At 45.1% G+C, this 16,047-nt stretch overlaps 1 protein-coding gene across 2 annotated transcripts in view; it reads left to right on the forward strand.

The window, feature by feature from the left end:
- The window catches only part of LOC147013837 (voltage-dependent L-type calcium channel subunit alpha-1D-like), a 283,507-nt gene that overhangs the window by 247,454 nt on the left and 20,006 nt on the right, over positions 1-16,047 (forward strand). For both annotated transcript variants that reach the window (XM_085851103.1, XM_085851104.1), the window contains exons 32-41: positions 252-317; positions 492-583; positions 5,622-5,778; positions 7,270-7,397; positions 8,982-9,078; positions 12,032-12,134; positions 12,411-12,512; positions 14,099-14,226; positions 15,565-15,678; positions 15,926-16,047. The exon at positions 15,926-16,047 is cut by the window's right edge and continues 165 nt beyond it. In XM_085851103.1, the coding sequence (XP_085707229.1) occupies positions 252-317; positions 492-583; positions 5,622-5,778; positions 7,270-7,397; positions 8,982-9,078; positions 12,032-12,134; positions 12,411-12,512; positions 14,099-14,226; positions 15,565-15,678; positions 15,926-16,047 (1,109 nt within the window). The remainder of the gene's footprint in view (positions 1-251; positions 318-491; positions 584-5,621; positions 5,779-7,269; positions 7,398-8,981; positions 9,079-12,031; positions 12,135-12,410; positions 12,513-14,098; positions 14,227-15,564; positions 15,679-15,925) is intronic.

A 16,047-nucleotide genomic window follows, 5' to 3' on the forward strand; every position in this document is an offset into this window, starting at 1 on the left:
TTTTCTATTGTGTCCAAGTCGAGAGAAAAGTTTGCGGTGCCAAAAGTGAAATGTATGCCTTCTAACAATCCATAATATATCTGAAGAGAACATTCAAAGCTTCAGGGTGCTGTTGTTGAGATTGATACATCTGGTGCAGCCACATGTATTTATCATAAAGTTTCTCTGCAAATAAATGTGGGTGTTTTGTTACCATTTGTTAACCTGTGGAACACGTCGTTCTGACGAGCAAATTTCCATTGTCCCTGCAGGCCTTGCCGTATGTCGCCCTTCTCATTGTGATGATGTTTTTCATCTACGCCGTGATTGGGATGCAGGTAACGATGCTCCTCGAGGATTCAGTGCAAGACAAACCTGAAATACAATCGATCTGTCTCCCTCGCGGGTCGCAATGTTGCCCCTATTGAATGAAACGGAGCAGAAAGTTCTTTTTGGCCGCGGAATACGCTTGTTAATTGCCAACACTACCGACTCGTGGTTTCTTTTGACAGATTTTTGGAAAAATAGCTCTCGAAGATGGAACTCAGATCAATCGGAACAACAACTTCCAGACCTTCCCACAGGCCGTGCTGCTGCTTTTTCGGTAATGGGATTCATCCGTTCTTAGATCCATCACCGTCTTTCCTTAATAATGTGCTTGTCTCTGCCTCTTTCATTAGTTTTGACCTTCCACTCTGATACCGTCTCATCTTGGAGCTGACTGATTCTTCTCGACACTGCACACAATCCCATGTCTAACATTAATTCGTCTGTCTTCTATGGTGATATCTTCATCTAACATCAGTTGCATTTGTCAAGTATACTTTGTCTTTAATGTACTAAACGACTTTTTTTCTGATAGTTTTTTTTTTTTAATGCCATATACTTACTGTATGTGAATGCTACAAGTCGGTCGTCCCTCATTGGGAACACAGCCATGGTTCATTGAACTGCAGTTGTACTCGTAGACCCATTTTGGCACCCTCGTGGTTTTTGGTTCAGAATGAGGGAAAAGCATAAACATACAATGGTTAACACAAATGGAGAAGCAAAAGAGAAATCAGGAAAAAGGAAAAACATCAAATCATAGTCTCAAAGAGAGCAAAACATTACACGCTGCAAACGCTTTGGATGCCATGAACGTTGGTTGTGTTGTGTACAAACATGCTAAGTACCTTTTATATAATCACTGTAGTTTCACTGATGTTTACCTGCGCTACCGAAGGTGTACAGAGTTTATTTATTCACACCCGTTTGTCTGTTTGTTATTAATGACTTCCGTCCTCTGTTTGTGTGTTTGTTTGTGTTTGTTTGTTTGTTTGTAGGCACGATAACTCGAGAACGGAAGAAGCTACCAATGTCAAATTACATCACGTGATTCAGGAGGGTGATGGCGAGCGCTGATTAGATTTTGGTCAAAATCGGTCAAAGGTCAAGGTCACAGTGAGGTCAAATATTCGATTTTTGATTGTTTGGTACAGATAACTCGAGAACGGAAGAAGCTACCAATGTCAAATTACACCACGTGATTCAGAAGGGTGATGGCTAGTGCTGATTAGATTTTGGTCAAAAATCGGTCAAAGGTCAAGGTCACTGTGAGGTCAAACATCCAAAACATTTGATTTTTGATGGTTTGGTACAGAATCATCGTAGAAACTTCTGGTTTGCGTCGCTACCTTCTCCAGAGACAGCTTTTATTAGACAAGGTCAGAGGTCAAGTTGACGATTTCTTAAGTACCAGTCTATGACTGTTTGTTTGTCTATTTGTGAGCACGGAATCGCAAAAAAAGTTATGTACGGATTCAGAAAAAAAAAAAACTTGATGGACATGTTGGATGTGCAACAAGGACGAATTGAATCGATTTTTGGTGAAGATCCACATCCAGATACGGATACGAGAATTTTATATGTTACTGTGCAAGTCAAAAAAATGACTGTGCGGGTCATACAAATCATGCAGCGATTTCAACTGTAACCGTGCCAATTGGCTGGGTGTTGATGCCTCTTCAACCAGCCATAGGATTGTGGCAAAGGACTTCTGTGACTCCAGGGGCCTCAGCCAATTATTAGCAAGGTCCCAGAATTTATGATTTCAGTTGACATCAAATCCTTTTTTTTTTCCAACGCTCTTATCTCAGATAATCAGTTCGGTTTCAGACCCGGTGATGCTACCTTGGACATTCTGCTTCTATTCTCCAAACAATGGATGGGAGCTTCTATTCTCAAACATGAGATCAGGGCTGTCCCTCTGGGTATATCTCGAGCATTTAATACAGTCTGGTTACTCTGGTAGTGGTTCCCCACCTTAATCTCCAAACTCTCTGCTTATGGCTTCCAAGGCTACCTTCCCAAAATGGATCACTGACTTCCTTCACTCTCCTTGGCAGCATGAAGTTCATAAAGGCATCCTCCCATTTCCTCTCCCTGTCAAGGCTGGAGTGCTTCAAAGCAATGTCTCGGGCCCAGTCTTGTTCTTCGTCTTCATCATTGATTTTTCTGATTCCCTGGAAAATCCTGCTTGTGTCTTTGCTGAGGATTCTACCCTCTGCCGTATCATTTGTCATACTTCAGAGGCAGCCATCCACCTCCTCCCTCTCTGCAGACCTTGATAGAATCAGAAGCTCATCCTACACTTGGAATATGTCTTTCAACCCCAGCAAATCCCACACACTCACCCTGTCTCTCCAAAAGGACCGTCTGGCAAATCCTCCCATTTACTTCCTAAACAAACCACTTGAGGTTAAGTTACTCAAACGTTTGGGCATCACCATCAGCCATGATTTGGCTTGGGCAAATCATATTTACAAGATGGGCTCCAAAGCCAACCGCCGACTGGGCATTCTTCGTCGTGCAAGCTCTTTCCTTGGCCAGTCTGAACTTTTTCCAACCAACAAGGCCTTCATTCGCAGCTTGAAGGAGCGCTGATCCTCCCCTTTGAGCTGGGGCCCTTGCCCCAGACTTTGTCCTTCTTTATACCATGGAAAGCAAAGCCCTCCAAACTCTTTACCAATACCAATGCTTCTGATTCCTCGCATTGTTTGGATTGTTCCGCAACATTTTCTTGCTCCGTGATCTACTTCAGTTTCTCGGGCACACCGCAACTCAGGCTCTCGCGGCCTTTAATCTCAAATTCACCGGAACTGCAAATGTGTCGGCCCAATTTGGTGACAGCCAATGGGACAGCTCCACGTGGTGCTTCATTGCTGACAAACATCTTGGGGCTGGAATCAGCTCTGTGTGAGCCACGGAATACCAGATACTCGCACTGCTCTGTGCCTGAGTTTTCAACACGAATTATACTTGACATTTTTTTTCACACTTTGATCCACCACCAAAATACTTTTGGTTAGTGATGGAATGGCTCAGCCAAGTTCCAGCTCAGTGGATCCACTGGCAGGCAGCCATTGGTTTAACAAGTTCGACGCGGTAGGTTTTGTTCAGCTTCCTGGCGATTGTTCACGTGAAAGGAGAAGCGATTGTAGCTCCAGTGTAAAGTATTCACTTTTTGCTCCGAATATGGGGCTAATTAGTGAACAAGGCACAGAACTCACAATGACATTTAAACATTTCATATTCTTGTTGCCAATGTCAAGCATTTTCACTATTTTAACATTTCTTTTTTTTTATCCCACGACTGAGTTGGCAGGATCGTCTAGAGGTGGTACGCACTCCACGTTTGAGCTGTCTAGCCTGTGTTCTAATCTCGGCCTAGCTAGCCTAGCCGGCCTAGCCTATCTCGGCCTAGCTATTAACTGTCATCCTGGTGTTTCGCAGGCAAGACGATTCACCAATGCGTGTGTTGTACCTCGGGTGAATATTAAACCGGGCGCACAGTCTGCCTGCGTTCGTTTGGTGGACGTTAAAGACGCCGCGGTGTCCTTCGTGAAGGGTGATCGCGGTCGTATCATGTACAAACCTCCTTTCTCCTCTTCACCCATGGAGCACATTCCCAATTCAATCGTTCAACTCCCGAGTTTATAATTTCCAGATGTTTTTTGTTTTTTTCCAAAATCATAAACATGGTGGTTTTGGTTCTGAGGACACTGGATGTCTCTTTCAGAGGTTGTGGATTCAAATGTGGCTGAGGATAGCAGGATTAAGGATTTGGCTTCTTGGTTTATGGCAACGGATCAAATCTCAGGATAATGACCATGCTGCGATGGAATTATTATTTTTGTATTGATCTCAGGTTCGCCAAGGAGCTTGCACATTAATTGCATGCGGAACAAAGACTTCAGTCGACATCCGCGTATTTTCATGTGAATTACAAAGACATTAGTAGACAATGGACAAATATGTGTCATACCTGATGTGGGATTTCAACCTGGGTTTCCAACATCATCAGCCCCAAAGGTTCAGATCAGAATGCTAAACAGGCCAACCCAAGTTATCAGTCACGAGCAAAAGTACCCGTCGCTTCGCCGACGGATTTAATCAAAAGATGGCTTGTTGTTCTTCACAAACATTCTGCTCTATTCACTCGATCATTTGCTCGAGGTAATCATCCATCTGCTTGGAAGTCAGCGAACATCACCTTCATCAACCAACCGTGCTGCTTCGATATGGCTCCAGCAAAAATGTTGCTTCGCCGTTAAGCTCCATGTTGGATGCTATATTGCTTTTTGAGCCTCCTCTTGAAATGAGTGAAATGAAACATTTTGAAAATTGCTAATTATTCCGACTCAAATTTCAACATCACCGTCATGCGTAGGTTAGAAATAAGTTTCGGGTATGCCAAACATTACCTCGATGTGTTTCGACTTATGAGTAACTTACAAGTAACGTGTACCGACGTGTGTCAACGATCGCATAACGTGCCTACAACGTGCGGAACGTGTGAATCATACGCTGGCATACATCGAAAAATTTTGAGCATGTTAAAATTTGTCGACGAGCTCGGCGTACTACGACGTATGCCAGCGTGCTCTTAACGTATACAAAACTTACCCATAACGTATTCGACGTGTGCCAGCGTTTTAGACAAATTTTTCATACGTCGGCATACGCTGGCTAAATCGTCAAGGTGTGACAGCGGCTTTACACACAGATACCCTTGTGTGACAGTACAATCTGTTTGTCGCCCAGTCGACATGTGAGCCTGTCCACACTCAGACCAGCTTGGGATGATACTGATGTACCATACTCTGTTTCAGAGCATTTGTGCTGCTGCAGCAATTTCTTGGCAAGGGGTATACTGAGTGGTTTGCCATTGCCTTCCAAGCAGTAGTTATGGAAGGAATTTGTAATTTGTTCATGGAGCTGACGATAACTCACCCGCTATTCGTGAAGGGCACCGCGGGATCTTTAATGTACACCAACTAATGCTGGCAGACGAGAGGCACAGTTTAAAGTCCATCAGGCGGACAGCACCCACATTGATGAATCACCCTGCCTGTGAAACACTGGGATGACAGTTTGTATTTAGGTCGACATTCAAACCCAGGCTAGATGTTTCAGTGGTGAGTGTGAATACCGATAGGCCATCCTGCCAACCCGACTTAGGATGGTACTCGTATAATGCGCCCTCTGAAAAGGAAGTGCTGCCCCGAATCCCGACCCCTTTCCCCACCCACCACCCCAAAACTAATAGAAAACAAGAACGCACATCCTTTGACCCTTAACTTTGACGGCTTTGCCTGCAGGTGTGCAACGGGTGAGGCCTGGCAGGAGATCATGCTTGCCTGCATGGTGGGCCAAATGTGCGACCCAGAGTCTGAGTTTGCAGTGGACCAAGCGATGTGTGGCAGTAACTTCGCCATCCTGTACTTCATCAGTTTCTACATGCTTTGTGCTTTTCTGGTACATCGCCCTTACATTGACGCCATACTCTTCTCCAGCAAATAACTTCTGCCATTTCTTGTTTTTTGTTTTTCCCCTTCAAGATCCAAACCACGCTCTTCCCCGATAGAGTCGGTTTTGTAGCTTCGTACGAGTCACCCGAGTAAATGCTATTTGGGGAGGATATGGAATATATTGTGAGTGGATGAAAAAAAAAAATTTGTACACTGACTGTTGTACTTGGAAAATGGATGAGAACACTCGATGATAAAGATGGAACAGTGTCGACCAGGAAGCCAATAAATGGAATCGATAGGAGGACATTGATTGAGGTATGCTCACCGCTGTGGGAAGCAAGAAGAAACTGAGGTTTCAGGTGTTGCTGAGACTTGGACCTCAGCCTGTCCTTGCTTCGGTAATTCCAGCATAGCATACCTCGATTAGCATACCTGTCCTTAGCATACCTCGATCAACATTCTGGTCATTGCATGCATTGTTCTACCTGTCCACTGACGCAGGTCGCCACTTGCCTTCACCAGCAAGACTAGTTCTTCATTCAAACAGGAAGCCATTTGAAGAAACAAAAGACAGTATTGGAGTGTTAAATCCATCCATCGCACTGTTTATTTTATCGATTCACAGGGACAGGACAATCGCATCGTAGTTTGAATCCTTTATGTCCGAAAAAAAAAATCCTCTTGACCTTTTTAAATACAGAAGTCTTGGCTCATAAAGAGCAACACCTTTACAGACTTTTCGGAATGTAAAAGGGGTAGAAGCACACACGCAGACACATTACAGTGGCAGGAATAAATAAAAAAGGGGTGGCGGTGATGTGCGATGAATGAATTGGAAAGATGAGAGCATAAAGTGACGAAGGAAAACATGAAAGCATTCAGCTTGCACTTAGAGGGGGAAGCCGTGTGTTGGTTTCTGGAAGAACACGTGTAATCGGGAGGGTAAAGAGGATAAGGGTGCTGTCGGTGGATGGAAAGAATAGAAGGGCGAGTGGAGGCCAGAAGTAATCTGGTGAGAGATAACCGAGTCCACCAACCTGCCCGCAGTCGATAAGAAATAGACCCTGGGACTCGGATTCCAGCCAGGCGATGCCGATACAGTAATATGAAGAGCCTTTGATTCAACCACCCCCAGGGGATGCAGCTGCACCAGCTCAGTGGGGGAGCTATACTCCTTGTTATACTCTGGGTGGAAGTCTTTCCACTACAGTATAATGAGCTCTACTCGGGATGCTTCGTAATGGACTTTGTTTTTGGGCGAATACCAAGGTGTCAGTTATTCTTGGCGGTCAGCTTAGAGATATGGTCCGTGCAAGACAGGACGTGAGAGCAAATGAGGCTTTATAGGTACTCGAGGGATGGCCAGAAAGGTAAATTGGCGCTCGACGGGCGATTCTTGCAGAAGGGTTAGTGAGAGCTTGGAACTTCCGAGCTTGTTAAACTATCAATGTGTTGGAAAAAATGCCTTCCCCGATGCGTGTCACCCACTTACCAGATCATCAACCTGTTCGTTGCTGTCATCATGGACAACTTTGACTACCTGACTCGGGACTGGTCTATCCTGGGGCCGCACCATTTGGACGAGTTCAAGCGCATCTGGTCGGAATTTGACCCCGAGGCAAAGTACGTTTCCCACACATCGGCCGATTCTTTACGTACTCTACAAGTTCGAAGCTTCTCGTCTACATGTGCTTAAAAACGACTTCGGTGGAAAAGGCAAACGTGGTCTTGCAAGGAGGTCTCTTTTAACAAAATGATATCCCAGTGAAATTTCATGATTGTGGGTGGTTGAGCAGATGCTTATTCATTTATTTATTTATTATTAACTTTTGCGCTGCCAACGAACCCGAATTGACGTGATACCCGCCGGGAGATTCTGACGCTCTCTTGGAGTTTCTTCATGAGAGTATGAATGGTGGTTTTTGCTTACCTCGCGCATGGATGACCAACTTGCCTTCATAACCTCTCGTGGATACGTTTCAGATATTTAACCAAAAATGTTCAGCAAAGCATTTTTGCTCCTGAGCTTTGGAGTAGGGAGGGTGTGCATTTTCCTTGTATTTTATCAGGCATATGTCAAAAATTGGGGGATTTTTTTTTTTGGGGGGGGGCAACATTGATTATTTTACAGGCAGAATTTGAGTGTTGATCCTTCGTTCCCCCGAGACCTTTAAGAGTCGACCACAGAATGTAAACGGACACTAAATGGAGATCTGACTGTGCAGGGCAGACACATTACCCTCTTCCCTGAAGGTGCTTGAAGAGCCACTAATACTTTTGCTGACAATTCAATTGTGGTATGTGGTAATTGTCCTGCAATTGTCTCGGTTTCCACAGTCTAAATCCTTCATCCTGTTCATTTCAGCTGGATTTGATCTCCATAACCTCTGAGTAACTAGTCCACTGTCTTCATCGTTAGGCCACCGCCATATTTCTGTCTTTTATGCGTTTGCTCAACATTGGCCATTTGAGTTGAACCTCCTCAAAACTTGGTCTTGCTTAGAAGCTTGCCCTCTTTTGCTCCGACGAAGGGTTAACGCCCGAAACAGCTTCTCCTTGCTTCCCATGGCAGTTATCGTACCTCGATGAACGTCCTGTTGATTTCATACATCTTGCTAAGAAAGGTTTCATTTGTATGCTGTTTTTTTTTTTTTTTTTTTAAAGTATAATATCTTTGTATGTTTTATTAAACTCGACTGGCACGTCCGATCCATCCCGAAACGGTTGCTCGGTATCAGGGAGTGTCAAAGTAATTTAAGCGATCATGAAATATGTTGAATATGGCATCATTCATTTTGTTTGAAGTCCGTGACTGCTGGTGTGCATCATTGGTGGGAGCGTGGCTGTGCCGCTGATGCAGTGCCCCCTGCTGGTTAGAGCAGCATTTTGTGATTTGGTCAAGGTGCTGGCGATTGCTCACACACTCTTCGCGAAGGACGCCATGGAATTTTTACCGGCCACCAACTAATTCCGGCAGACGGGACGCCAAGCTTAACGTCCGTCCGAGGGACTGCACACACATTGATGAATCACGCTGCCAGTGAAACACCGGGATTGATAGCTGGGTAGGGATTGTAACCCAGGCTGGACAGCTTAGAGGCGAGTGTGCCTACCTGTCGGCCATCCTGCCAGCCCTCTGCATGTAGGAATCCTAGATAAATGATGAAGATGGTGATGGCTATTTTGTTTTGAATGGTGGAACTACAGGGGCCGCATCAAGCACCTGGATGTAGTGACTTTGCTTCGGCGGATCCAACCTCCGTTAGGCTTTGGCAAGCTTTGCCCACATCGTGTTGCCTGCAAGGTTGGTGTTTTGGATCTGTACTTTCACTTGCATACAAAACACGCATTCCACAGTGAAATGTAATTTTATTTATTTAACACCTCGACCGATATGATGTAACGACCTGGAGTTGGCATGGGGTTCGACCCACGTTCTCCCAATTCCTTTCCCGTGGAATGCTGGTGTCTGGGGACGTACTCGCCGGTGAGTTATCTCGTTTTTTGTTACAATCATGTCGGTTTAATCCGACAGGGGAAAATCTTGGTCCATATCATCTTTCAGATGGCAACATAAAGCCAGCTTTCCTATCTGTATTTAAGTACTGCATGTTGGGGATATAACGGTATCTCTTGAAAAGAGTAGGCCATTGCATGTAGGAATCCTGGATAGATTGCTTCTAAAGAGATTAGCACTGCCCACGTGTGCATGGATAATGGGATTGAGGACACGCCATGAGCATGATGAGTCAAATTGTTCTCTTATATGCTTTGACTAACTTGTGAAACAGAAACGTTTTGCAGATGTAGATGATGGAAATGTATGTGAGTTGTCAAAAGTCTTTTCTCCTTTTCAAAACGTTTGAGAGCCAAAAACGTGACTTCTGTTGCGATGGCGTCTGGGAACTCACCCACCACTGGGATGACTGTGGAGAGAGAGACAGAGGGAGACGGGGACGGAGGGAGAGGGAGACACACAGGGAGAGAGAGGGACACACAGGGAGAGAGAGAGAGAGAGAGAGAGAGAGAGAGAGAGAGAGAGAGAGAGAGAGAGAGAGAGAGAGAGAGAGAGAGAGAGAGAGAGAGAGAGAGAGAGAGAGAGAGAGAGAGAGAGAGAGAGAGAGAGAGAGAGAGAGAGAGAGAGAGAGAGAGAGAGAGAGAGAGAGAGAGAGAGAGAGAGAGAGAGAGAGAGAGACAACAGAGAGAGAGAGAGAGAGAGAGAGAGAGAGAGAGAGAGAGAGAGAGAGAGAGAGAGAGAGAGAGAGAGAGAGAGAGAGAGAGAGAGAGAGAGAGACACAGAGGAGAGAGGGAGACACACAGGGAGAGAGAGAGGGACACACAGGGAGAGAGAGAGAGGGAGACACACAGAGAGAGAGAGAGAGAGAGAGAGAGAGAGAGAGAGAGAGAGAGGGAGACACAGGGAGAGAGAGAGGGACACACAGGGGAGAGAGAGAGAGACACACAGGGAGAGAGAGAGAGAGAGAGAGAGAGAGAGAGAGAGAGAGAGAGAGAGAGAGAGAGAGAGAGAGAGAGAGAGAGAGAGAGAGAGAGAGAGAGAGAGAGACACACACAGAGAGAGAGAGAGAGAGAGAGAGAGAGAGAGAGAGAGAGAGAGAGAGAGAGAGAGAGAGAGAGAGAGAGAGAGAGAGAGAGAGAGAGAGAGAGAGAGAGAGAGAGAGAGAGAGAGAGAGAGAGAGAGAGAGAGAGAGAGAGAGAGAGAGAGAGACACAGAGGGAGAGGGAGACACACAGGGAGAGAGAGAGGGACACACAGGGAGAGAGAGAGGGAGACACACAGGGAGAGAGAGAGAGAGAGAGAGAGAGAGAGAGAGAGAGAGAGAGAGAGGGAGACACAGGGAGAGAGGCAGGGAGACACAGGGAGAGAGAGAGGGAGAGAGGGACACACAGGGAGAGAGAGAGGGACACACAGGGAGAGAGAGGGACACACAGGGAGAGAGAGAGGGACACACAGGGAGAGAGAGAGGGAGACACACAGGGAGAGAGAGAGGGACACACAGGGAGAGAGAGAGAGAGGGAGAGAGAGAGGGACACACAGGGAGAGAGAGAGGGAGACACAGGGAGAGAGAGAGGGACACACAGGGAGAGAGAGAGACAGAGAGACAGACAGAGAGACAGAGAGACAGAGACAGTATGTACATGGGAAAGGACCAACATCTCTGCCGAGTTTTGTTAGCTCAAGACCATTCCTCCGTGATTGGGGCAACTAAAACCCTCGTAAAGCAGAACATGAAATTGTCTTGCGGTTCACACAAATCTGATGGAGGCAGGAAGTGATATCACAAATCTTCAGCTCTCATTTGTATTGTAATCTGCATTGTGCCATTACCTTTCCACCTTCGTTCTTCTTCGTTCGTATGTGGCACAGGCTGCAGGGTGGCATCATTGGACGGGGGTGTGGCTGTGCCCCTGACGCAATGCCCTCTGCTGGTTCGGGCAGGAATTGTAATTTGTTCAGGGTGCCGGCAATAGCTTGCCTACTATTCGTGAAGAACACCATGGGATCTTTAATGTCCACCAACTAATGTCAGCCGATGGGACACCCATTTAGCATCCATCCAAGGAAAGACACACACACACACACACACACACACACACACACACACACACACACACACACACACACACACACACACACACACACACACACACACACACACACACACACACACACACACACTGATGAATCACCTGCCTGTGAAACACCAGTAAGGCAGTTTATAACTTATTCAGGAATTGAACCCAGGCTATACAGCTTAGTACTGCTTAGAGGTGAGTGTGCATACCTGTTGGCCATCCTGTCAGCCCACCTTGCCACCTGGTTATATATTAATATAAATGTGGGTTTCCTTACAAGGGACTTCAACGAAGGAGGAGGCCATTAGGCCCATTAAGCCTGCACAATGGTTGCCAACCTATTGTTGTTTTGTCCATGTTCCACCACTTTTAAATGCTGAGCATCAAGCATGGTAGAAGTACATACTATATTTAAAGGCTTCGACTTGGCCAGGGGATCTAACCACCAACAAGCAACCTCCCACACTCAGAGCAAACACTCTAACCACTACACCACCGAGTCTGATTGTTGGGTATGATCAGCATTTCTTTTTATAACACCTCCAACTCTTATTAAAACACCAGATAATTTAGACACATCCTTATTGGTGTGAAATTGTACTTAACCAGGCTTGTTTCTGCGTCGGACAAGGTTGATGTGTGAATATCATTTCATGTGTACAGCGGCTTGTGTCCATGAACATGCCACTGAACAGTGACGGGACCGTCATGTTCAACGCCACTCTGTTCGCTCTTGTTCGAACATCCCTGAAAATAAAGGCAGAAGGTACACCTGAATCGGAAATGTTTGTTGTTATTTTTTTCCCCCTGTAGCTTATCCAGTGCCACTTGAGACCCTGTTGTGTTACTAGTAACAATACTAGTTATAGTAAATAAGATTAGTGAATTGTAGAAAGTGAGCTCATAATGTATATGACAGTTGCTACAGTAGTTAAACTATGGTACACATGAAATAGTGGCACACGACTATAAAGCACCAGCGTCCGAGCGTGCTGCACTGTCTATTCATTTTGTGTTTTTTTTTTTTTTAATCCCTCCGAAGGGAATTTGGACCAGGCAAATGAGGAGCTACGGACAATCATCAAAAAGATTTGGAAGCGAACAAGCATGAAATTTTTGGACCAGGTGATACCACCCGCTGGAGGTATGTCAGTCCTACAGGTACATCATTTGCACAGCGGTTACTCTAATGAAAGGGGGACGAATGTACATGAACAGGGAAGGCATGGTGTTAGGAAATGGTAATCCAGGGATAGGAAGGACGCCATTACCATCCTCCCTCTTCCCAACTCCGAATCTCCTTCCTTTTAAGGATAAAAAATATTTTAATGTTTTACTCTCCCAGGGATTAGGGTCAAACGTCCATTTTATCATTATGCAGCTTGTCCTGCAGGCATCCAATATGTTGGCCAAAGTAAGTGGAATCTACACTTATCTTCTTTTCACAGTCCTTGAACTGCATCTGCTTTAATATATTTATCTTGCTTTGTAAAATACTTGGAGGGTGTGAGACATTTGACTGATGTAAGGAATGTCATATCAGTGGGTATCATAAACTTGCACTCGGGGAGCTGTTATTTACAATCGGAGGTTACGTGCATGAATTAAGGGGATGGCCGAGTATGTAACTGCTTCAACAACTAGAACGGCACCCGGTGGAGTATGTACCTCCTCCAAACTGAACAGTTTACATTTTGTTCCCCTCTGATAGGCCACATGCTTGGTGTTGGCTTAATGGTTAGGGTGGTGGTCTTGGGATCCTAGAGTCCTGAGTTCAAATCCCGCTCAGCTGTTTAATTAATACCAGGTGGGGTTAACTCGGCCTGTCATCCTTCCTCGGTCGGCAAAAGAGTAGCAGCATGCGGGTATACTGTGTCGGAGTGGCAATCCGTCCAGGATTGTACCCAGTAGCCAAGGAGACTGCTTAAGCAGCACCAACGCTCCACATCGAGTATGGTCCCAATCTCCTCCTCCTCTCAATGGAGAAGAATCACTTAAGAAATGATCAGATCTGGATCTTCACCAAAATCGAATCAATTCTTACTTGTCACACATCCAACCTGTTCAGCAAATTTTGTCCGAATCTGTTCACAACTTTTTGAAAACAAGCAAGCAGGAGTGAAAACATAACCTCCATCCACCTTTGGTGGCAGGAGTAATCGACTTTTGTTACTTATCACTTACCTCTGACTACAACTCACTTTCTGGTTTGTCGTATTTGTTATTTCCTGTCTTCCTTCCAAGGCAAAGTGGTGTGATAAATCCACCTTCTGCCATAAAACATAACCCCGTCTATTGGTCTTCTTTTCTAGTGCTTTGTTCAATGAGTCTGTCCACTCATTACCATCCCACTTCATCTCCACCCATCTTACGACCAAGTCACTGTGTTTCCTTTCCTCTCCTCTCTCTTTTACCTGTAAATTAATTTTCTTGCTTGTCTACCTGTTGTGCCAATGCACCTCTGTTATAGAGTGCTGCCTTCTTACCCTCTGTCTCCTCGCTCATCCATGAGTCGAGATAGTTAGTATGAAAAAAGCCTTGCCCTCGATTAATCAGAGGAAGCCCGTGAGAAAGGAAGGCATGAAATAGAATCAAGACAGCTCATCAGATAGTAAATTACAATTCATTACTTTGCTGTGGCCTTTGTACAAGTAGGCTAAGCAGAGTGTCTGGTGTATTTTAAGGGAGCTTCGAGACTCTTTGTTCTGCCTTTGCTGATCATTCCCACAGATGATGACATCACTGTGGGAAAGTTCTATGCAACATTCCTCATCCAGGACTATTTCCGTCGCTTCAGAAAGCGCAAGAAGGTTGGATCAGTGGGCGTGCGACCCACAGACAACACAAATGTATTGCAGGTGAGTCAGAAATGCTGCGAAAATTAGTTTAATTGTATACAAGTGTTGATTCTGGTTGGGAAGCTTGGTGATACCGGTCAAGCTCCCAGGAAAGGTGATCAGGTGATTTTTTTCATGTTGGAGCGCAACTGCTCGTTCCAAGAAGATGTTGAAAACAAAACACACAATGTGAATATTTTTGAAAGGTTTTTCAATTTTACTCTTGGATTTGTCTGAGAAGCATCTTGATATTCAACTGAGCCGATCCATGATATGTTACATACGAGCCCGTACTATCGTCACAATTGAAACGACACCAAGCGGAGGACAGGGAACTGATGCAGTAGAAGTCATGCTGTGATACAAGTGTGCCGGACGAGATTTGTCTTGAAAGCAGAACTTAGTTTGGAAACTTGTAAAAATAAAAATAAAAAAGGTCCTGTTCAGGATATTTTTGTGATTAACAGGGGGGTCTCCAAAAATGGGAGACCCCGATCCACATCGGTGACTGGGAGACTTGACAGGCTTGACTTAACATGGATACATGTTAATAATAGAGTGGGGTAGAAGGTGTGGGTGCATCCACATGTGTGTCGTTGGTCGTTGTCTTCACATGTGGGTTTCAGAAGGCAGAACGGAGTCCTCCCCAGGACTCGAAGGAGTCCTCCACCTCCGTTTTCAGAAGGGATCACGATTCATGGAACATGTTTTGATGTTCTCAAAGTTTTGGTGTGTCTGTGTGTGTGTGTATGTGTGTGTAAAAATATCCATATATATGAGTTAAAAATGTACTTCTGGCTTTTAGTTGCAGCCTGTGAAAAACACAGAACTGACCAACACAAAAAGGAAATATGTCAAATGCTACACTGCTACCCACAGTGTTAATCAGTCAACATAGTCTTCTGGGGCCTTCTTTTTGGTAATGCCAGCCCATCTCTTGGGAAGGGAATCAATCCATGGACACATTTCTGGCTCGATGGCTTTCATCAGCATGGAGCGGACTCCCCCAAGAGTTTAGCTGGCAAGCAATAACCTATGCGAGCTCATGAGGGCTCCAATCACACAAAGCTTGTGGATTTGTCGATTACTCTATCTAATAATGTCTTTGTAATTCATGTCCACCCACTACACAGAACATGTCTCCTAATGTCCATCTCTTGTATATGATACATCGGTACAAATTCCTCCATCAGCCTTAGACCATTGTTCAAGTAATATGCTGGATAGGTTGATTGTTATTTGTGGAGCTAACATGAGTTCACATGCTGCATATCTTTTTTGCTGTTGGTTTTGTGTATAAATATTCGAGAACATTGCTTCCTGCACCAAGTGGCATTGTTCCACATGCGCACATTTCAGACGGGCCTTCATACCTTACATGAACTGGACCCCGACAGCCATCAAGCCATCTCGGGCGAGCCGCAACACACCAAGCAATCCCCTAATAAACAACAATGCAAAGACAATGAACAGGTAAGAAAGCCACATTTGCAGTTGGGCAACCCATTTTTCTGAAAACATGCCGAATGAGGCATTTAGATGTATTTTATTTCAAATATTACTGTTTTAAAAGTTTCTTTTCAACTTTTGCAAATTGATAATTCACACATGAAAATTATTCTGTCATTAAACAAGTGAAATGATCATATTGTCATGATTAATTAGAGTTTCGTATTTTTAAATCTGTGTGCTCAGCCACCCATGGCATTCTCCACTGCAGGCCCCACCCAGCCGGCAGGCCTTGCCAGGTTCAGCCACAAACCAGGATTGTGAGGTAATGATGATGGATGCAGAATCCGAGCCTTGGCTTCGTGAGCGAAGAACGTCAAAGAGCAGAGAGCC

The sequence above is a fragment of the Eptatretus burgeri genome, chromosome 13 (genome assembly GCF_056783735.1).
Source record: "Eptatretus burgeri isolate ZD-2024b chromosome 13, Ebu_testis_v1, whole genome shotgun sequence".
NCBI lineage: Eukaryota > Metazoa > Chordata > Myxini > Myxiniformes > Myxinidae > Eptatretus > Eptatretus burgeri.